This window comes from Protobothrops mucrosquamatus, unplaced genomic scaffold, assembly GCF_001527695.2.
Source record: "Protobothrops mucrosquamatus isolate PMUCROS unplaced genomic scaffold, P.Mucros_1.0 scaffold218, whole genome shotgun sequence".
In the NCBI taxonomy this organism is placed as follows: domain Eukaryota; kingdom Metazoa; phylum Chordata; class Lepidosauria; order Squamata; family Viperidae; genus Protobothrops; species Protobothrops mucrosquamatus.
The window spans coordinates 244,448-267,880 of record NW_015386571.1 but is presented as its reverse complement, the minus strand read 5'-3'; the positions used below and the strand labels follow the sequence as shown (position 1 = coordinate 267,880).

Here is a 23,433-nt window from a genome sequence, read left to right as displayed (position 1 = left end):
ATTTAGTGAGTAAACCATAATTAGATGGATTTACATAACATACTAAACAAAAACCTAGAGAATCCCTTATTGTTTTGGATAATATATGATCACAGCTGAAGATATCCTGGGATGTCCAAGATAGCTTACACTCAACCTTACATTAAAGGTAATGTAACTTAGGGGATGTTGTAATAATGCATCACAATTGGTCACAAATTATTTCCATCTAATAAACAAGGAGAGGCAGAAGCTGTTATCAACAAGCCAATGTATTTGCAAGGAAGACAGCAGTCAGGGTTTTTCCTGAGAAATTTAACACATCCCTATTCTAATTTTGGTTTAAGAAAAAAATATAGTAATTATTAAGAATTTCTTGGACATTTTATTAAGGACAGGAAATGTTATTTTCCTTTGCGAGATGTTATTTTACTGAAAAATATCCAGAGATATTAAAATCTTTAATGTCTTCAGGAACAATTGTTTATAAATATATTTTCATAAACATATAGCACCACATTTGTAGGTTGACTTCTGAGTTGTATTTGTGTATGTAAGCAGGGCAGTAGGGCTTGTGGCTAAAGAATTAAATTAAACAAGGTTATACTTTTGGAAAAGCCAGGACAGACAAGTTTATATGAACAGGAATTGTATACTTTTATTCTTTCTCCCTGGTATATTTCAAAGTATTTACAGTGTCCCATCAACCATAACTAAAAATGATAGGATCTATAGTTTAATACATACATCTGGAGCCTTCAGTCAAGGAAGGGTATTCTTAACATGTGTAGAAGATGCTAGAGGGGTTTAATTCATCAGCAAACCCTGTTAGAGGATATACTGCTTAATATAAGTAGAGTGCTGAAAGAATAGTGAATAATTCAATAGCAGAACTTGCTATTTTCTAAAAAAAAAAGAAAGAAATCATAGTTTTTTTTAGCTCAGTTGGTAATGAATGCTAAGACAAATTCATTGTATTTGAAACAAATGCTGTTTATTAAGAAATGCATAAAGACAAAAAGGCCTTGCTTCTGCCTTAAACTAGGTAAGTAATCCTCACTTAATAATGTAATTGGGACCAGAATTTCTGTCGCTAAGTGATGCAGTTGTAAAGTACGATATCTTGTGTCCACACCACTGATCAACAGAAATTCCAGCACTTCTCCTCGCCATCATTAAGTGAATCACTGGATTGTTAAATGAGGATGTTGCACGGTCGTCAGTTGAGACCTCCGGCTGGCTTCCCTGTTCACCTTGCTTGTAGGAAGCCAGCAAAGAAGCAGGAAAATGACGAACAACCGTGGGACACTGCAATGTTGCAAGTGCGAGCCATGCGCTGTGTGCCTGGAGGGTGGTCAAGTGACTAGGGGGATGCTGACATAAATACGAAGGCTACTTGTACCATTTGTTCAATGCCATCATAAGCTTGGTTGCTCAACAAGTAGTTGTTAAACAAGGCCGATCTCTATATGTAGGAGGGAGGGAGGAAGTTCTCTTTTGTCTCTTAAAAACAGACTCATTTCACTACCAGAAGGCCAGGTAAGAAACAGATGCAGCGACATGTCTAGTGATTGAATAGGCTTATAAATGAGAAGTGATAAAGTCTCCAACTGAAAAAGAATTTACAACAGATCTGACTTTAGTTTTGCGAGGCAAAACCAGCTGGTGGTAGATGAAAATACCTTTTCTATACAGTGCTTCTCAGGGCAGGTAATATAGGAAGAAGGTAATAGGACAGTGGTGGCGAACCTATGGCACGGGTGCCAGAGGCGGCACTCAGAGCCCTCTCTGTGGGCAGGCGCGCTGTCGCCCCAGTCCTAGGCCTTCAGCTGGGTTTTATAAACCTTTTCGCTTTAGGCCTCCGCCATGTGCAAAAAAAAAAAAAGGTTCAATCAATTTCAACTTCTCGCGGGGAAAAAAAAAGATCTTGCAAAGTTGGAATTGATTGATTGAACTTTTTAGTCCCACCCTGTCTGCTGTTACCACCACAGCCACGCCCAGCCCAATGGGCCACACCCACCCGGCACCCGACGATGCATAAGTGGGTTTTGGGTTGCAGTTTGGGCACTTGGTCTCTAAAAGGTTCGCCATCACTGCAATAGGAGATTCTGGCTATTGGCCAGCAAGAGGAACCATGCAGAGCAAAAAAGGTTAAAGTGACAGTTGTATGTTGTAGGGAATACTACCAAGCAGAACCTTTGCTGCTTTTCCTAAGAACCAAAAAGAACAAAATCATAGCTAGCAGAGTCTAGATTCTAGAAGAAATAACTCAAGCCCAAGAAAGGAAGCAGGCAAGGGGATCGTGTTTGCTTTTTAAGTTTTTGATCAGGCTACTGATACAGACCCTCTTCTGCAATTTTATCATATTCTCCATTTCCCACGTGAACACAACGCAGTGAACACAAGAAATTTCTCTCTGCAGTCATCCACAAGTACCGTATTTTTCCGTCTATAAGACGCATCCTTGTATAAGATGCTCTGGCAGGCGAGTTTTTTCAGGGCTTGACACTTGCACCAGGCGGCATGGCAATCCACACAGGCATTCCCTGGGCTGCGGAGGTTACCATTATTTTTCTGTGTATAAGACGCGCCTGATTTTTGAACAGGGTGTTTGCAGGAAAAAATAGCGTCTTATACACGGAAAAATACGGTATATATCCAAAGCCAGTCCTCATGATTGTTCATGGATTTTCTCCCTGTGATTTTTCAAAGGGATGTGGGGAGAACTAAACTAGTCAGCTTCTGAATCAGGCATGTTAGTAAAAATGGTCTAATCCAGTGGTTCTCAACCTGTGGGTCGGGACCCCATTTGGGGTCGATCGACCATTTCATGGGGGTCGCCAAGCAAGGCTGTCTGCCATTTTTTTTTTCCGCCATTTTTTCCCCTTTTCCGGCGGGTGCCTTACCTTCCCTTGGGCTGGGCCAGCTGGTGGTCGGCCTGCTCCGTCTCTGCCGCTTGCCAGCTATGCCTCAGCCGGCGCAGGGGCAGAACTGCGCATGCGCGGCGCTCCCGGGCAGGGAAAGTCCTCGACTTACAACCGGTTGGGTAGTCCTCGACTTACAACCGGTTTAGTCCTCGACTTACGACCGGTTGGGGTCGCGGCATTAAAAAGGTTGAGAACCACTGAATCAAAATAAAAGTGTAACTAAGCCTAAAAATAGAGACAAATCTTGCTGAGGGAAAGCCAAAATAGCTTTCCAAAGGCAACTAAATCCATCCTCATGACATTTTTGAAGTTCAGAATGTCTGTGGAAACTTGAAGTTTTATCCTTTTATCAATTTTAACAAGCTTAAACAAAAAAAAACATAGGATCAAACGGACAGCTTATTCAACAGGGAATTTAAAAGAGTCCCTCAGGAACCTATGGCTAGAGTGGCAGATTTTATTTTTTTATAAATGAATAGTAATCAGTGAGCTTGCCCATTTTTCCAGAAACTAGAGTTTGATGTGGGACCCTGGAGTTCAAATCCCAGCTGGTACCTACCTTATCAATAGAGAGATGTTGGGGCTTCATGTCCCTACCTCAGATATGAGAGTGACATGGAACTAGGAAAGTCACGCCAGCTCAGATGCCACCTAAATTAACAAGATCTCCACCAGAGGTTGGGGAACCAGGAAAATCTGGACAAGAGAACCTGGAATTGATGGATTGCTATTACGACAGTAGACCTAATGAGAGATATGAAACATCCGAGGGAACTATGGATGGACAGAAGAGAAACAGCTAGTTAATCAATGCTTCAACGTAGTAAAAAGGAAGCTTCTCTCACAATGTGAGATAGAACAATCACACATTATATCCCAGACAGAAGAATAAGTGGATATGCAGCCAACACTTGTAAGCATCACTGCTACCCCCTCCATTGCAGAGCAAAGCAGCCGATATGAGTGGTTTGAGACTGGTTACCAAGGCTCAGTGTAATACTACCATGCTAGAAAATGCCACTAGGGCCCTCTCAGCAATAGCACTTAAGACTTATATACCGCTTCATAGTGCTTTACAGCCCTCTCTAAGCCATTTATGGAGTCAGCCCAACAATCTGGGTCATTTTACTGACCTCGGAAGGTTGGAAGGCTGAGTCAACCGTGAGACTATCAGGATTAAACAGCTGGCAGTCGGCAGAATTAGCTTGTAATACTGCATTCTAACCACTGTGCCACCACACCTCTATCCCTAACAATTACTGCCACCATAACGCAAACCAATGAAGTGGTATACACCATAGCTGTTGTAAGGAGATGCTTGACTTCATGATCAAGAAAAAACAATACATACCCCATCCCTGGAAAATGCAGTTAGAGACTAAGATCAAGACAACTCTGATAGAGGTTAATCAGCTAGTGGAATTACTGAAAAATAAAAGGGCCTGATTCCATTTGAAGCCCTAGAGACTGCTAAATAAAGGCTCACAACACAGGCTAAGCAGAAGCAAGAAGATGAATACCTGCCCTCCAAAGAACCATCCAAGATGTACTCCCAACTGCAGTGCAATAACAGTAACAGCACAGACACCAACAGCAGAAACTGAATAGGGTTGGAAGAACTTATGGGAAAGAGAAGAACGCATAACATCAACGGAAAATGGCTGCAGGATGTTGGTCACATTTGAAAGTGAATACAGCTGGGCAAGAATAGAAGAGAGCAACCAGAATAATAATGGATCTTTAAAGTTTTACTTAAAGAAGGACTATTGTAAACCATCATGAATACAACTGGGGATAAGTATATGATTGTTCTGTGAGTAAGATGAGCAATCTGTAGATTTGATAAATAAAATCTGTGATTTGATTGTGGCTTTGGAAATATCTCTACTAAAAAAAGGTTACTGTTAAAAAAACAAACCCACTGTAGACCTGAAGATGCAGAATGACTACAATTGTCCAAGTGCTTTATTTACATTACATTTAAATTAAATTTGCATAATAAATGTCTCGGTCCCTATCTCTGTCTTGTATCCATGTTTGAACAATGACTGACAAATCAGGATTTGTTTATCAATTTTATTGGAAACAAAAACTGTTGTTAACAAAGAAAAGTTTACCAATGTAGCTTAAATGAGCAACACAAAGACCGCCAAAGCTGCAGAAAGCACGGGAGATATAGGGGAGATTTATTTTATATACTATAGCACATTGGTACATTTAAACATTTTTAAGGTTGCTTACAAATATTTCAAATGGATTCCCTCATTTTAACTACATGGAAGCCAGATAATTTAGTTGATCTCAAAGCTAAGTATTAGCAAAGTACTAGCTATTAACAAAAACTAAATCATATTTTGTAGAACTAAGAAAAATGCCATTTCACAATTTAGCATTCATAAAATCACAATACATTAAGCTTTTACTTACCTTGACAACTGAATATTATCTTCCATTATATTTGACAATTTACTGCTTCCGATACCTCATGTATCTCTAACAATTAAGTCTTTTGTACTGGAAGCCATATAGAACAATACTCTTTGTATGCTATTAAAATAAAAACTTGGAGCTTCAGTAAGAGGGGCATGTCTTTAAATTTTTAAGGGCATCCTCTACAAAATGACAGCATTCTCATAAAATGGATTAAATATTTTCCTCAATTGCTGTATTGAAGATTTTTTTCTAATTGGAATATTATGAAAAATTTATTACCAGTCCAGAGCAAACTCAAAGTGGAAACACGCTTCTCAACCAATTTAAACTAGCATTCCAAAATGTATTGCAAGTTAACCTGGTAACATTAAACATTTCTGAGATTTGCTATTTTGGTATATAAATATTAGTGTAGTATAAGCAACTAATTATTCAAGATCAACATACTTTTCTGTGCACTATTAAACAGAGCTGCTAGGTCCACCTTCAAACTTCACATTGGTAGTCAACTTGGTTTACTGGTTGCTAAGTACAAAACAATCAATGTGCAAAGCACAAAGGACTCTGAAAAGCAACACACCACAGTCTAGGTCTTAAATTCATTGAATACACCAATGAAGAAAACACTCCCAATGTGTCCTACTTTATTCAGCAAGGCCTCAACACAGTGCATAGTACATTTGAGTAATTATAATTTGCCAATTTATTGGGGTTTTTTGTTTTTTTTTTACTGTTTACAATTTACCTACCTACGTGCACACTTCGGATGTCTGTGCTCATTTGAGAACACCCCCATCCACAACTTATTTAAGCTTGTAGAAAATTTGATTTGGAAATTAAACATCTATACATTTCTCAAAATATCTCTTAAGTGCAGCTTTCAGCTGAACTTGACCTAGAGCGAGACCTCTTCTTTGGCGGAGGAGATGGAGAGGAATTCTGCGTGCCAGAGTGGTTTTTTTCAGAGCCTTTTCTTTCAGGTGTACGGCTTCGAGAGCTCCTTTTTTCAGGGGTGCGGCTTCTAGAACGAGACTTGCTGGTTGACTTAGAGGATCTCGCAGATCTTGACTTGCTGCGAGACCTTGAATAACTTCGAGAACGAGATCGGCTCCTAATAAATATTCAGCAATTAGTGTTCATTGTGCATAATAGTCTATTATTGGTCTTCCTATTCACCAAATAGGTCTGTATGCAATTTTGCATGTCTTTATCATAGAATTTCTATCATATAGAAGACTGAAGGTCTTACGTCTTTAAAGAACTTTCTTTACAGTTTACCTCTGTCTAGAAGAGCATTTACAGAAAATCCTGAAAATGCAGATTTCTCTCTTGATTCCTCGTTCAACTTCACTGGACTTACTGCTTCTTAAAGCACCAAGAATACACTCTTCAGATCGTAACTAATTTGTCTCTCCTAATCTATTTCCCAAGAATTACACATCTGGATTTCAATTTCAGATTAGAGCATAATACATCCACCACAACATTTAAAATAAAAATAACTTCGTAATGCTTTATTCTGCAATCTTAGCAGAATTTCATAAATCCATTCATTTATCCATTAACAGTAACTGCTCTGGCCTATCTAATAAGCCCAAATGCAACCCTAACTCAGTAAAAAAATCAAGTAGAAAGGTGCTATTAGTTTTTATTGATTCTCATTTATTCCATAATTTAAGAGGGAAAGGAAAGGTTTTCTTCCCTTAAACCTGGCCATAGTGTCTGTATTTAAAAGGGGCAGCCATACAAATCTTTTAATCTACTCTGGGTGGCTCACAAATTATAGGAGCAGCACTAAAGTTAGTTGCTTTCATTTGTGTTTTATGGGTTATTCCCGTTCCTAAACTTTTGAACAATATATTAACTATTTATGTCTCACATCACTCTCTCCTTCCTGTATGTTCTGCCATACTTATCTTAGCCAACAATGTACAAAAGATGCTGCCTGAACCGTGAAATGGAGCCTCTAGAGGATAAGTACAAAATCTATTAATATCCAATGAAAAATGACAGAAAATGTATGCTTTGATAGAAAAATCTGGGGATACAATAATGCTTTTTTTGCAACATTCCCTGAATGATCATATAACTATTACAAATTATAATTGTACTGCCGTTCGTATCTTTTTAATCTAACAAAATACCTGCGTCTTTTGCGATCTTCAATTAGTTTAATTCTACGTCCATTTAACTCACTGCCATCCAATTTATCCATTGCACTCTTCATGTCACTGGAAGATGCAAACTCTACCACTCTGTTGATTCAATAGCAAAATTACAATAGAAATTATTAGTGGTGCCAAAAGTATATTACTTTTGTAATATTTCTTCTTTCACAGAATTAAAAATACATTACTGGTTATCTTAGTTTATCCCAAAACGTATAAGCAAGTGTCAATATTACAGTAACTCCCAATACTTAAGTCTAAAGTTATTAGAACAAACATGTGGAATATTTTCTTTGTAAAGTGAGGGAAAAAATTATTTGATTCCCCTGCTGATTTTGTAAGTTTGCCCACTGACGAAGAAATGATCAGTCTATAATTTTAATGGTAGGTTTATTTTAACAGTGAGAGACAGAATAAAAAAAGCATCCTAAAAAAAAAAACGCATTTCAAAAAAGTTATAAATTGATTTGCATTTTAATGAGTGAAATAGGTATTTGACCCCTTCGCAAAACATGACTTAGTACTTGGTGGCAAAACCCTTGTTGGCAATTACAGAGGTCAGACATTTCTTGTAATTGGCCACCAGGCCATCCATCTCAGGAGGGATTTTGTCCCACTCTTCTTTGCAGATCCTCTCCAAGTCATTAAGGTTTCGAGGCTGACGTTTGGCAGCTCGAACCTTCAGCTCCCTCCACAGATTTTCCATGAGATTAAGGTCTGGAGACTGGCTAGGCCACTCCAGGACCTTAATGTGCTTCTTATTGAGCCACTCCTTTGTTGTCTTGGCTGCGTGTTTTGGGTCATTGCCATGCTGGATACCTATCCATGACCCATTTTCAATGCCCTGGCTGAGGGAAGGAGATTCTCACCCAAGATTTGATGGTACATGGCCCCATCCATCGTCCCTTTGATGTAATGAAGTTGTCCTGTCCCCTTAGCAGAAACACACCCCCAAAACAAAGTTTCCACCTCCATATTTGACAGTGGGGATGGTGTTCTTGGGGTCATAGGCAGCATTCCTCCTCCTCCAAACACAGCGAGTTGATGCCAAAGAGCTTGATTTTGGTCTCATCTGACCACAATACTTTCACCCAGTTCTCTGAATCATTCAGATGTTCATTAGCAAACTTCAGATGGGCCTATACATGTGCTTTCTTGATCAGGGTGACCTTGCAGGCGCTGCATGATTTCAATCCTTCACGGTATAGTGTGTTACCAATTGTTTTCTTGGTGACTATGGTCCCAGCTGCCTTGAGATCATTGACAAGATCCTCCCAAGATTCCGCACCATTCTCATGATATTTAAACTCTACGAGTGAGATCTTGCATGGAGCCCCAAGACCAAGGGAGATTGACAGTTATTTTGTGTTTTTTCCATTTGTGAATAATCGCACCAACTATTGTCATCTTCTCACCAAGCTGCTTGGTGATAGTCTTGTAGCCCATTCCACCTAGTGTAGGTCTACAATCTTCTCCCTGACATCCTTGGACAGCTCTTTGGTTTTGGCCATGGTGAAGAGTTTGGAATCTGATTGATTGCTTCCATGGACAGGTGTCTTTTATATAGGTAACAAGCTGAGATTAGGAGCACTCCCTGTAAGAAAGTGCTCCTAATCTCAGCTTGTTTCCTGTATAAAAGATACCTGGGAGCCAGAAATCTTGCTGATTGATAGGGGATCAAATACTTATTTCACTCATTAAAATGCAAATCAATTTATAACTTTTTTGAAATGTGTCTTTCTGGATATTTTTGTTATTATTCTGTCTCTCACTGTTAAAATAAACTTACCATGAAAATTACAGACTGATCATTTCTTTGTCAGTGGGCAAACATACAAAATCAGCAAGGGATCAAATAATTTTTCCCTCAGTGTATGTTCTTTAGAACTTCTCCATGGAAATTTTACTGTTTCTAGCAAATGATTGTGTAGGAAAAAGTTTTTTAAACAGAGATGAAAAGTTGTTGTTTCCCTTAGTTTTTTTCCCTACTGATTCTATATATAATAAAAACAGTTAACTGATTTTTAGTTTCTAGTTAATAACATTCAGAAAAATTCCATCATCCCAATAGGTAGGATGCAAATACGAACTGAATAATTCTGTACTGATTCTGGAATCTAATTGTAATAGCAGCATTTTCAGTTATATCCTGGAACAAAACTGTTAAACAGTATGGTGGAAAGTCCTCCCAGCCTCAGTAGATGTAAAATTTCAAGTTACCCTTCATTTGGATTGTTTCTGTGAGCATCCACAAAAGTAACTTCCCCAGCTTTCCTCATGAAGTCTTTCAAATCCTGCAGTAAGAGTTATAGTGCAGGTTAGGAAATGAGCATAAGATTCAAGATGCATTGTTAAACAGGATTTAATAGTTAACAAACTGTAGCCAAATGTCATATGCTATAACTATGAGAAAAATTAAACTAATTTGTAAAGTTAAGACATACCTTATATAACACCTAAAGTATTATAACATGTATTTTAACTATGTAATATATGCATGGTGTCATTAAATGCAAGCATTTGTCGTCTGTAATCTCAGTTCACTTGTATAGTCAAGGTTTGCCTAGAAACATTCTATAAAAAAATTAAACACAAATGTCTTTATTAAGTTAATGCTAAGATTCTGTCACAACCTGTCAAAAGATAGCATTAAATTTTTTATGGCTTTTGTCAGTCCGTGCCACAATCTTAGTGTTATTTTAACAGAGACTTGCATTTAATGTAATTGAGACGGTGTTTATTTTGCAATGTTATGTAACTAAGTGTTAAAAGACGTTTTTTAAAAAGTCGTTTATGCATTACTTCTTAATTTTTACAAAATGTCCCAATAATAGCTGACATTTTATAGCCAGAGGCTACTTACCATAACATACCACAAGCGGTCAGATGATATAAGCAGGTACCTTAAGCAAACAGTCGCTTGTCCAATAATTGCCTAGCAGCTCAAGAGGAACTCCCTTACATGGGAGGGGCAGAGGAATGGAGCATAGCAATGTGCTTCAAGGGGAGGTACCAAAGACCCTGAAAGCATTGGAAAGTCTCCGGAAGTGGCTCTAGAACCTGAGGTTGACCTGTGCTAGCCAATCGAGCTGTGAGCCAACCAGGATCTACATCGCCATGAAAGCTGTGTCATGGGCACCAAAGGGAAAACTCAGAACAAGCCAAGCCCTAGAAATTCAGCCACTAGGAACCCCAACCTCGTGGGTTCTTTCTCCTCCACACAAGAGAAACGAGGGCTAACCCAAAGCAAGGCTGTTAAAAGAGGTTCAAAATGAACTTGGTTAGAGTATATTTGTGAAAAAAAATATACAAACAAAAAGCCTAAAGTTGAACTAGATTACAGGATACCTCAAGTTATATAGTGTTTAATAAAGTTCTGCTCAGATTTTACAAACTAGCATGTGAATCAAACAGTTCAAACACCTGAGCCTTCATCCTAACACAAAACAAACTTGAAGAACAGACATTCCTTCAAAACAGGATTCAGTTATAGTATACTGAATACTCCAGTCAAAATTCTCCATAATAGATAGTGATTTTTTAAATATTTAAACAATAGATGGGAGTAATTAGCATACACTTGAATGAATCCTCTCAATATAAAGCTTATAACACATAATGCAGTATGATGGGAACAGCAATTCAAATGATTATATCACAGTAAAAGGTGTATTTAAACAACCCTTGCACACTTTTTAATTCATTAACTGTGAAATAAGATAGACACCTATTTATCTATACATCTGATTATATCATATTTCCAATTTGATTACCTGGTGTGAAAGTTAATTAAGCTTAATGTTAAATTAGTTCTCCCATATGTCAGTGTCACAATACATTCAATTATTTTTTTTTAGAAATTAGAAGGAAAACTGAAATAACTTTATATTAATATTTTTATTTAAAAAGTATTTTTATTTTACTTATCCTAGATTGGTGGAAAATTTTTAAAGGGGAGGAAAATAAGTTACATCAGAGCATACGTAGTATATGCACCCTTAGGAGTTAGTAGTATCTGGATTTTAAAGACATATATCAGTGGGAAACTAACTCCTTTAAACACTATATCAGGCTTAAAGTTTGGAATCCATTAAATGCTAGCTAAATTCAAGATATTTTATTGAATTTGTGAACTTAAATAAAATCTTGCCTCAGTCATGCTTGCTGACTTCTGTTAGCAAGATTCAAGTATTGGCTTTATGTCCCTTGCTAGTCACATCATGTAAACAATTAAGCACCCCTCCCACTCAAATTAAACAGGAGGGAAAGTGATTTCAAAGGACTATGGAACTTAGATTATGTTACATTTACCTTAGGATTTTCCTGTTCCAATTATAATCCCTGACATCTTACAAAGTATATCTTGTGACAATCTCATACTATATTCCATTATGTTTAATTAGGAAAATAGAAAAGTAGGTGGTTGCTATTCAGTGTCTCCTTTGTTCAAAGGAAATTAAGCTAGGCAAACAAGCTAATTAAGAAACGGGGATGGATGCATTATGATAAATATGTTTTCTTTCTGCCAGTAGAAGGCAGACATAACATGTCTACTTTCTTTCAAGCACAGTATGAACTCTAAGCACTAACTGACATCAAATAAATAATATCTGCAATAACTTAGTGTTTCTTATACAATTGATAATCTCATCTAAATCAAAACTTTAATACCTTCCTTCAAAACCATTAGCTGTCTGTATCATGGAAGCAAAATAGATTTGAACAGAAAATCACTTTATAGTTTAAAAGCAAGGAACTTTTACAAAGTTGTTTAGAAAGAAGAACCACATGGATCCCGTCTATAATTTGCTATAAGGCGAGGATCATTCACAAATGGGCAGGATGGCATACACTTAAACTGACAAAATGATTGTTGTGGTTTTTGCATGCATTTCAGCAGAAGTATACAGTGTTTGATGTTGCCCAGTGAAAACTGTCACGTTAGCTTTCACTATAAAAAATACACAGAAAGGCATTTAGAAACCGTCATGCCAGGAATAGCAAACAAAACATGCATACATTTCAGAAAATGAATTGTGAAACAATTTTTCTCTGGCTAAAATGTCAAAAAGACAACATGCTAAAGAAGTAGTAAAGGTAAAGATTTCCCCTGTCTGACTCTAGGGGGCGGTGCTCATCTCTGGTTTTTAGCCAAGGGAGCAGCCATGGTTAGGTGGCCAGCAATACTATACGCTGAGCCAATGGAACACTTTTACCTTCCCACCAAAGTGATACCTATTTTTCTGCTCACAGTTGCATGCTTTCAAAACTGTGAAGTGGGCAGGAGTTGGGGCAGGAATGGGAGCTCACCCCATTACGTGCTACTTGGATCTCAAACTGCCAACCTTCTGATCGACAAGCCCAGCATCTTAACCACTAGGCCACCGTGCCTCCTATGCTAAGTAGTATCAACAGGTAATTGATTCTGGCAGTTGACAGGTGACTAAACGGGATGAAGGAGGCTTTCTTCAGGACTAAAATAATGGAAGGACACCTCTTGTAGTTAAATGTTACAAGTAATAGAGTGCTGAATCTCAGATGCTGTGATAACATAAATAAGGGCTGTTAACTTCATTCCCTATTTATATACACGCTAAAAAACATGGATGGTCCATACTGGAAATCAAATGCTGGGCTAAGTAGGTGTGATTAAGCAGCATTCTTCTATTTTAAAATATTATTGCCATTGGAAGCCTCCTCATCAAAGTTCTTTCCACCTGGGTTTTTATATATAAAAAAAACATTACATACTTCAACTCTAAGCCATTTTTCTCTTCATAAATTTTATTTCCTTCTGCATTAGATCTGTTAGCCTGTGAATCATTGTGGCAGGGGTTGCAGATTATGTTCTTGCTGTAACACTCATAAAAGATGCAAGATAACTTTTTTTCAAACAACTTTATTCACTTTTCACTGAAAGAGGGCTATATGTAATCTTTATATAAGACAAGTTTCATATTCATGTATAAGATTTTAGAGATGAGTCTACAAACCTGGAAGGTCAGAGCTGCACCTATTAAACAAAATGTTTTTAGTTGTGGACAGCTACACTGCCATTCTTATATTAAAGTTAAGTTTGGCTCCCCAAGATAATCAAAGTTCCAAACTTCCTGATTTCTTCCATGTGAATTTCTCATATTAGAGCAAGTGCAGCATGTTCTGCTACTCAATCAAGACATCTATTCTCCTCCAGATGATATGACCTATCTCTATGTTGGCCTAAAATTATTGTGCAATATATTAAATTACTAAAATCTCTTGAGAGCTTTCCAGTTCATACCTGTGCAATTATAATAAATCTTGATGTAACGGATGTTGGTTTAGTAGATTTCAGATGAATCTGTTGATGTTATATATTCCATGCATAAAATCCTATTTTTGTGGAAAGATATCTCTTTTCCCCATTAGTCTGTTAATTAAGAGTTTATTTTACTTCCAAACTTATTTGTTCTTCCTTCCTTTAGATGGTGGAAAATCCTACTTAACGAATAGATATTGAAATTTATAGAGTAAAAAAATAATAGCACTCAAAATGTTTCAAGGCAGACTTTTTACTGTAAACCACTCACTCAGTCACTTAAGTGAGACTGGCAGTGTAGAAATTTGATTGCTGTCTCTTTCAATCATTTTTGTACACTTATGCAAAAAGGACATAAAAATGAAATTCAATAAAAATGATGGCCATATAATGGTATCATGATGTCAAAAATGTATTACAATTGTATTAGTTTATGCATAATATAGTTCTACACACAGGCTAGAATTATAGAAAAAGTATGGATAAAATCTAAACAGAATTGGTTAAAGAGCTGTGATGGTGCAGTGGTTAGAATGCAGTACTGCAGGCGAATTCTGCCCACAGCCAGCAGTTTGATCCTGGCTGGCTCAAGGTTGACTCAGCCTTCTCTCCTTCTGAGGTCAGTAAAATGAGGACCCAGATTGTTGGGGACAATATGCTGAGTCTGTAAACCGCTTAGAGAGAGCTGTAAAGCACTATGAAATGATATATAACTCTATGCGCTATTGGTATTAAAATATAATACAGATTTACAATTTAATAAGTTTTCCTACTTCTGCCCTCTTAATATCCATTCTTTCAATCTAGCATAATCAGCAGTTCTATTTTTATTTTTTTGGGGAAGTATATACTTTTTTATACACTGACAACAGAATTTATGCTATAAGAAGCACATACAGAAATAGAAGGTTGGAGAAGAATGGCTTAGTAACTTGAATGCTATTTTTTCAAAATTGAATGGGAGAATGAAAGGTAACATCATATAATTTTTTACAAACCTGTTGAGGGGGGTATAGGGTTTGTTTAAAAAAAAAGTTTTAAGTAATTCCAAACAGTTGTTAAGGGCCAGAACAATCCCATTAGTAGAAGAAATACACCAACTCAAGGACATGTTAGAGAAAAACAAACCTGCGGTTTAAACTTTCTCTCCCAAATGACTATCCAAAAACAATCCCAGTTTGTTTCACTGACAATACTTATGCCCAAATACATGCACAAATTGGATATTTAAAATCATGTTAGCTACTCACTGTAAGCCACAAGTCCCTTTCAGAATACAGATAACATAATGCACGAAACATCCTGCATTAGAACATAACACAATACTTTTAAACATGTGAATAATTCTGTTCATTCTATTGAAGCCAGATATAAAATTGGAAGCAACCTGCAGCTTTATCACTCAATGAGACCAGCCTTTTATTTAATATATTGGATGTTTAAGCATTGAGAGCTTTTTTTCTAACAATCTTATTAGGTGAAGATTTCATTTGTCCAAGAAACACTAATCAGCAGTTTTAAAAATATAAGCATTGTTTGCCTGTTGGTAATGCAAATGAAAGAACTTTAAGCCTCTTACTTAAAAAAAAGTGCTAATGCTTTATGTTGCCTCTTTTAGGAAACCAAAACCCACCATTTTTTTAAAAAAACATAAATGTTATTTGAAGTAAGGTCCAACTCACCTGCCAGCTGACACGTGAAGAAAGATTTTCCACTATAAGTCTGTGTTCAGTACGAAGAGGTGGACCATACTGACTACAAATGGAAAACATTTCCTGTTACTCTTTACTATATTTCCAGCAGAAAATTTAAATACTTTCTGCTTTTGTCAGATTTTAACTCCTCAAAAACTTTCTTTTCTAAGAAATATAGCTACTCTGTATTTAAATAATGACAAGGATAGCAGAGAGTTTACATTATGAAAGCAAGCAGAACGACTTATGACTGCCAACCTCCCAGTCATGTGATAATTGGCAACTGGCTCGCATTTACGACTGGTTGCAGTGTCCTACGCTTACATGACTGCACTTAGCAACATTTTTTTGCTGGTTTCCAGCAAAAAAAAAAGCATATTCAGAAGATTGGATGAACTTAATGATCACATTATTTACTTAGAACCACATGATTCAATTTACATTCATTACAACTATCATAAAATCAAGTCTGGTCATATGGTGCCTCAATTTATGACTGCAAGGGCTTGCAATCAAAATGCTCGATTCCATTGTAGTTCCAAGGACTACCTGTAGAACATTTTAGTACAACAATTTCCAAGGAATTTATACCTTTGGCACAAATAATGAATACATATGAACAAATCAGCCCTGAAAGGATAAGGTTGTGGGTTATATGTGCTTTTCAGTAAGCTCAGGAACGACTGAGTTCATTGACATTACAACAGCCGTGCTACTACAAGAGTTGGCTTGTTGCCATCAAACCCCAAGGCGTTATAAGAGACGTGTATGAATAATTGAAGCCTCCACATTTGTTTATTCAGTCTATCTTCAAAGTGATCACTTTGTCATATCACAGCAAATGCAACAATCAACATTTTTTTGAAGAATCAAAGAGGCAATTTAGTTGCACACAATTTAATTTGCATACCTCTAAATGCCCCCTTTTTCAGAATATCCAGATCTTCAGAGCATTTAAACAGAAGTTTCAGAATCCCCCAACTGGCAGGCTGAGGCATTGGAAATAGTAGTCTCTTCTTGTCTGGCACTATCTGTCATGAACGTTTAATACCATGCCAGATACCCATGAAAATCAGTCACATATCCTACTTTAAAAGTTCATTTTTAGCCTGGACCTTGGATCATTCCTACTGCAGCAATTTCACTGCATTAAAAAAAAGAGAAGCTGAACAGGACATTTCAATATGCAAAAGTACAAATTCTCAACGTTTTGTACTTGTGGATGGCAAGAAATTTGCCTCAGAATGTGATGCAATACAAATGTTATATTTTATATAACCATCAATACAATGGTCTGAATATGTACTAGCTACTTCCAATAACAGTTCATACCAGAGAATCTAAGAAACATGAGTTATTTTTAAAGATACTATCAAATATGTATCACAAATACACATTCTTCAATAGCTCCTATACATGTGAAAACAAACATTACTTAAGATGTCAAATTTCAGTTTTGCTGTAAGGTGTGTTATTCCTAGGATACTGCTAACTTTTACAGCTATATTTTTCAACTATAGTCCAGCTACCCCCAACTCAAAATTAGATAAGGTCACACAGCTTACAATAGCATTCTTATTCAATGATGCTCATACGAGAACAACCTTTACAGATTGAAATTTAAACTTTACGAACCCCAAATGATAAACTCCTTCTGAGACCAAGTAGAAGCTGTGAATAATTTGTAGAACCAATTATATGCAATCTGTAAACACTTGAGACAGTTACAAGCATTAATTAGATATGTCTCTTCTCGGTGTTCAAATTATTTGAAACCTAGCATCTTCAATTAAGTGCCTACACCAAAATTGTTTGCAATTATATTAGCATGGAATTACAAAAATAAAAAAAATATGATTTTATTGTCTTAATGGAGAAGTATCTTAAAATGTATCTAGAAATATCAACTATGTTGCAACCCTGAAGCTAAGGACTGAGATATTTTAAAACCACTTGTAACGGTGCAGTAAACGAAATTTCCTTCTTACCTAGATCCACCCCCATAAGACTGGTAATAATTGAACCGTTGTGGGTATCTGCCCCTACCCCCTCTTCGGGCTCTGGCATGTTCAATTGTGACCCTATTAAAAATAAGTAAATTTAGTATTTCAGTCTTTTTCTAGTGGAAAAGAACACATTAAACAGTCAAATATAATGGTGATAATTTTAGATACTTGAGAACAAAAGCAAATACTTGGTAACTCAGACAATTACAATCAAGAAAATCTCTCACTGCCTAAATTAAGTTCTTCAGACATTTATAACTGAAAAGTAAAAAGATATGTAAGATGACTAAATGACATGCATTCATTTCTACAGCATTTATTTAGTTAGGCCAAGAAATTAGCTGAAAAGCCAATTTCGTAAACAGCATATTACTCTCCACTAACTCTTCCATCAAGGTATACACAGAGGACTTGGGAGAAAAAGAAAGATTATCTACTCTCTGTGCTAAAGAATAAAGATGATTCAGTAAAAGACATTTCTGATGTTTCTTAATTTATCAAGCTTCTGCACAAGTGAATCCAATCTGTGCTTAAGGAGTTCTAGGGGGTACCTGTAAGACTTGAAGAAGTTCTCTGTATCTCTGATATAGACCAATAATGCTTTACAGCTGCTTCAGAAAATGGTATATTTATTAATTTTGTTACAAATACACTGTGTGTTTGTCTCAAATATAATCTGAAATCCTGCCTATGACACTTCATTCTCTTTCATTAATTCTGATTTAAGACTTTGTGCTTCAAAATCACTTCAGATTGCCTTTACCCACTCCTTCCTCCCCAAACATTTTTAAAAATATCTTTTAATTCTCAAATATTATTCCATAATTTCTGTGCAAATTTAATTGGTCCTAATAAACATACTGCTTGACTGCACATTTTGGATTTTTTTCATATGAATTGGCAGACATAGTTTTGTCCCCTTTCATTTTATCATCACAATAGCCCCACAAAGTACATTAGAATGGAATTTAAAAAGTCACACTTTGCAATTGCATTGTCATATGACGTGAGATTAAATACTACCTTTCATTACACAGCTCTTTGCCATTCAATTCATAAACTGCATCATCTGCATCTCTGTGATCCTCAAATTCCTAGGAAAGCAAAATAATGAAATGAAAAAAGTAAAATATTTTTGCCATTAAAAATTCTATCAGCTATTGCTCTGCTCATTCTGGGAGCTATAATTTAAAATGTGAAGGTTTGCCTAAGCCTGATTTTAATTCCTGAGATAATTTTTATCAATTGCATTGTATCAGATATAGAAAACTCAGATATTATGCTCTCAATTCTCAGCATTTCTCCCTATTGGTATAAATGGTAGTCCTTGCTTACTGACTCCCTCATTTAGTGAAATATTTTTTTTAAAAAAAATCTTTGCAATCAATCTTAACATTTATAACTGTTACAGTGTCCAATATACATGTGTATTGCAACTGGCTTGCAAAAAGCAAAGTTAATAGAGAAGGAGGAAGTAAAATCATAAGTCGTGGTCACACAATTTTTCACTTAGCGACCAAAGAAGAACTGAGATTGTAAACCTGTCATGATTACATGATTTTCTGTTTAGCAATCAAATTGGTCCCAATTGTGGTCACTAAGTAAGGGCTACCTGCATAAGATGTAGTTCAAAAAAAAACATGAATATATGGGCCTCATGCTTGATAAAGACTGTGCTACACATTTATATGACTATATCTGCAGGAGTGACAGATGATGGAACATGCAGTCCCACACATCTGGTTTCCACCAGGACTGAGAAGGCTGCTACAGTGATTTCTTTTTTAAAAAACATCTATTTATTATAAACAAATAACTAAGATATCTTATTTATATGTATATCCAGCATATGCAAGGAATGTATCAAAAGATTGGAAATTAAATAAGGTTCTTCTAAATCCTGTACTTTATTTTGAAAATCTATAAAAATATTGGCATTGTCTTCAAAATTTCACCAGTAAAACCGTGTTGATAATATTTAAATACATTTTCAAATACCTAAATAAAAGCCATTAATAGAATTTCGTAATATAATTTTTAATCAACATTTTATGTAATATCTAGCTTTTGATAACCATTTATATAAAGACCCAAGTTATACATTTAAAGATACAACTACTTGCAGCCTCCATAAACATGGAAGACTAAATGTAAAGGGACACTATTGCTTGGAAGAACAATAAACTGCTCAATTTGCCCATTTTCTTCACCTTTCAGGGATGAGAGAAATTATATGACATTTCCAACATTAAACACTGATTTTCTGTTCTCTGATCAGCTGCAATAATATGCAGCAAGAGAGAAAGCGTCAAATATATTGTTGCCTACAATGGAGCAGGTTGGTTATCTGTTTCTGTCTCTAGCAGCAGAATAGAAAAGACAAGTCCGTATAACTTAGAATTTGCTTGTTAAAAACACTGCTAACAATTAATTTTTTTTCTCCAGTTAAAAGTGGGACAGGTATGCACTTCTATCAGTACTGTATTCTTTATTCTTTTGAGAGAATGGTTTGAGAGAGTTGGTTTCTTTCCAGCTTATCTCCAATTTTTAACAGCAATATTATGAAGCAAAAGTGTGCAGGAAATACAAGTATGGAGACTCTCCTACTTCTAGTTCATATTTTCCTAGAAAAACAGTGCAGCACGAATGTCTACCCTTTCTCATTTCTTAAAACAGGTTTAACAGAGGCATGCTTGGAGGTCCTGGAGTGAAAAAATAGTTGCAACAGAAGAGAGTAGCTCAGGATTGAACTTTGGAGTCCTTGGTGCTCTCTGAGTTTGGTTATTTGCTTGCAGACATTAAATTACCCAATTAGTAACATCTAGTGTCAGGTTGCTCCCCATTTATATACATTAACTTGCCCTGCCAGTGTTGGTGGGGTGGTGGTTTTCTCCTTGGTAATTCTGTGAGTAGGGTATTGTTTTCAGCCCGATTGTTCCTGTGTTCTTGAATTAAAAAGTTGATGGTACAATAAGACACTTATATGAGCAAGTTACAGCACAGACTACTCTCTAAGGGAATGTTGCAGATACCAACTATAAATAAAAGCAGATATCAAAGCAAATGAATATATAGGTATATAGTACATCACCATACATACTACCACATAATATCGCTCCAGTAGCTGCTTAATATAGAAAATATGTCTGAGTAGATATACTTACCACAAAACCAAAGCCATTTTTGAGATTAATCTCACGTATACGGCCATATCCTTTAAAAAATTTCTCCACATCTCGTTCCCGAGCATGGGGACTTAAACGTCCAACAAAGACACGACAGCCACTCATTCTCTTCCAAGCTGCAAAAAATAAAGTTCAGGAATTCTAGTTAAAACTGCTGCTTAAATAAATTCAAGCTCAGAGGTCTTAAAATAGGGGGTTATATTTTAAAGCTTGTTTTTTTTTCCCCCAAATTCTATTTTCTCTCTTTTCCCCATGTCTGTTAAGAATTTATATGAGAATAACAGAGTTGGAAAGGGACCTTGGAGGCCTTCTAGTCCAACCTCCTGCTCAGGCAGGAAGCCCTATACCAGGGGTCCCAAACCTTTTGGGCACCAGGGACCAGTTACTTGGAGAAAGGTTTTTCTGTGGACCGGAGGGGGCATGGTGTTCTGTGCTGCCTGCATCCCACAGATGGGGGTTTTGCTTGTTTGTGTGGATCGTTGCTGGTATGATGCACTGGGGGTTGGGGACCCCTGCTATATATCATTTCAGACAAATGGCTGTCCAATCTCTTCTTAAAAACTTCCAGTCTTGGAGCATTCACAACTTCTGGAGGCAAGTTGTTCCACTGATTGTTCTTTTGGGAAATTTCCTGGATTTTTTTTTTCGGGAACCTGGCTGCAATGTTGTCAAAAATGCCCCTGATGAACTAACAAGTGAACAGCTAACTCTAATGAACTAGATCGTTCTGCCTTTCTATTCTACCCCAATTGCTACGTACTAACGTGGAGGTTCATATAGCCCCCTTGGGTCACTCTCTCTAAGCTTGGTAAGTGCCTCCAAAATAAACAGGGACGTTCCCAAATCATTCTACCCCATTTAAATAAACACACTCCGATGTCCAATTCCGACAGACCAGAAGTCACTAAAAAAAAATAAAAATATCATGTCTCCTTCAAAGGTAGCTCTCAAGACTGTAGAAAAGCAGCGATGCAAAAGTTTTTTTTTTTTAAAAAAAACGCGTTACTTATACAGAGGAAAACATAAGCGCTCCAAGAGGGGAATAGAGGTCATTAAAAAAAAAAATCACCTCTGCTTTCGCCCTCTTCTCAAGAGTTCCTGTTCAACAGAAACTGGACGCAATCTGTTTAGTTTTAGAGTCAGGAGATCATCTGGGCTGCAGAACTTGGGAGGGAAGCATCGAGGAAGCTCAAGAAAGGAAAACGGGTGGTGGGGGGGGGGGAAGAAAAGAGAAACTTAACGGCAACAGTGACGGAGAGGAAGAGGAGAGGCGGCTGGGAGGGGAAAGGAAGCGGAGACCAGGCTGAGCAACCGATAAGGGAACGGCCCAGGCTAGGCTGAGCTTCAGCCTCATTTCCACCTGCCACTTACGGAGCCGCTAAGACCAGCGATCGTTACTGCAGAAGTTTTGGCCGACTCACCTTCGCTTCCGCCTCCGCCTTCGTCTCCGCTCTATCGCCCGAAAGGAGACCGACGCTCACAGCAATGGCAGCGCTTAAGGAAACTCGTTTCGCCCGTGCGGAACCGCAACGTTCACTTCAGTCCGCCAGAGAAAATGGCGGCGCTACTTCCCTTAAGAGAAGCGGCGAGCAAGGGAACTGCGCCTGCGCAGACCCTTTAGCGCCAACCCGCTTGCAGACTGCGATTCCCAGACTTCAGCGCGTGACCGCTCTGTGCTCGGGTAAACCCGGATGGAGGGGGGGGGCTTTCTTTCTGTGGGAGTTACAGGCGGAAGTTACCTAATAGGGCCGCGTGGAAAAAGGGGGAATGTCTGTGTACGGAAGAAAGGGAGGGTGGGAAATGTTGTTATGAGAAGAGCGAACGGTTACCTTGTTCTTCTAAGTCAGAGCTTCTCAATCTTAGCAAAGTTATATGGGCTTCAATTCCCAGAATTTCCCGGCTAGCTAGCTGAGAGTAAGAAACACTGTTCGAAATGATGCGAACGAGCAGTTTTCGAACCTTGAAAGGAAATTACACAAATGTTGCTTTTATTCCAGATTATTCTATTTCTATTTGGTAAGCAGTCTAAATCCTCCTACGATTAAGCGCTTTCAGGCAATAGGAAAAAAAAAAGTTTTCATCCTTGTCCTGCAGAAAGAGGCATCTCTACAATGCTATTTTCTTGGAGACTCGCTAAAGCTTGAAGAAAAAGATACCTTTTCTTCTGATTATCAGGGATTGTTGCTTTATCCCTAGTTCAGTTGTACAACTTGGTGTGACTGGCACCAGCAGTATACTAAAAGAAATATATACACGTGTATGGCTGAATCCTTGGTTTCTCTAATTCAGAAAATGCAATACTAAAAATTAGGTGGGAAAAGCTCCCTGCCTAGCTTAGATAGATTGCTTTAGTTTTGAGAAAATAGGGCTAGGTGACCTAACTGATTTTAGGAACAGAGGTGAATGGTATTTGTTTTTTGGCCAAAAATAAAGATTATTGTCACCATCCAATTGGATTTACTCATTTCAAATTTGCGTGGTTGCCCTCAGTAGTTATGGCAATTTGAAGAAAAGGCTGAATGTATAAGAATAATCAGTACTTGATATTTTGTCTGGCTTAAGTTTTGTATTTAAGATATACGTTAAGTCTGGAAGCAAAACATGAATACTTATGTATTAATAAACACAGTTAACATTCACAAATGTAGTGATACTTCCATATCTAGGGACCACCAGCTCAGCCCTGCAAAAAAAGAATGGTTGGAGGTTGTTTTCTATTTTTTTGTTGTTGCTGATTACTTTC

At 37.2% G+C, this 23,433-nt stretch overlaps 1 protein-coding gene across 1 annotated transcript; it reads right to left on the bottom strand.

The window, feature by feature from the left end:
• Positions 1-4,968: 4,968 nt before the first annotated feature.
• On the bottom strand, positions 4,969-22,278 carry LOC107285833 (serine/arginine-rich splicing factor 5). Its single transcript, XM_015814091.1, has 8 exons — positions 22,112-22,278; positions 20,670-20,806; positions 18,529-18,599; positions 17,488-17,580; positions 15,488-15,560; positions 9,728-9,801; positions 7,484-7,594; positions 4,969-6,450 (listed from the first exon to the last, which is right to left on the bottom strand). Exons 2-8 carry the CDS (start codon positions 20,793-20,795, stop codon positions 6,207-6,209), a joined length of 792 nt encoding a protein of 263 aa, XP_015669577.1. The 5' UTR covers positions 20,796-20,806; positions 22,112-22,278; the 3' UTR covers positions 4,969-6,206.
• Positions 22,279-23,433: the final 1,155 nt, after the last annotated feature.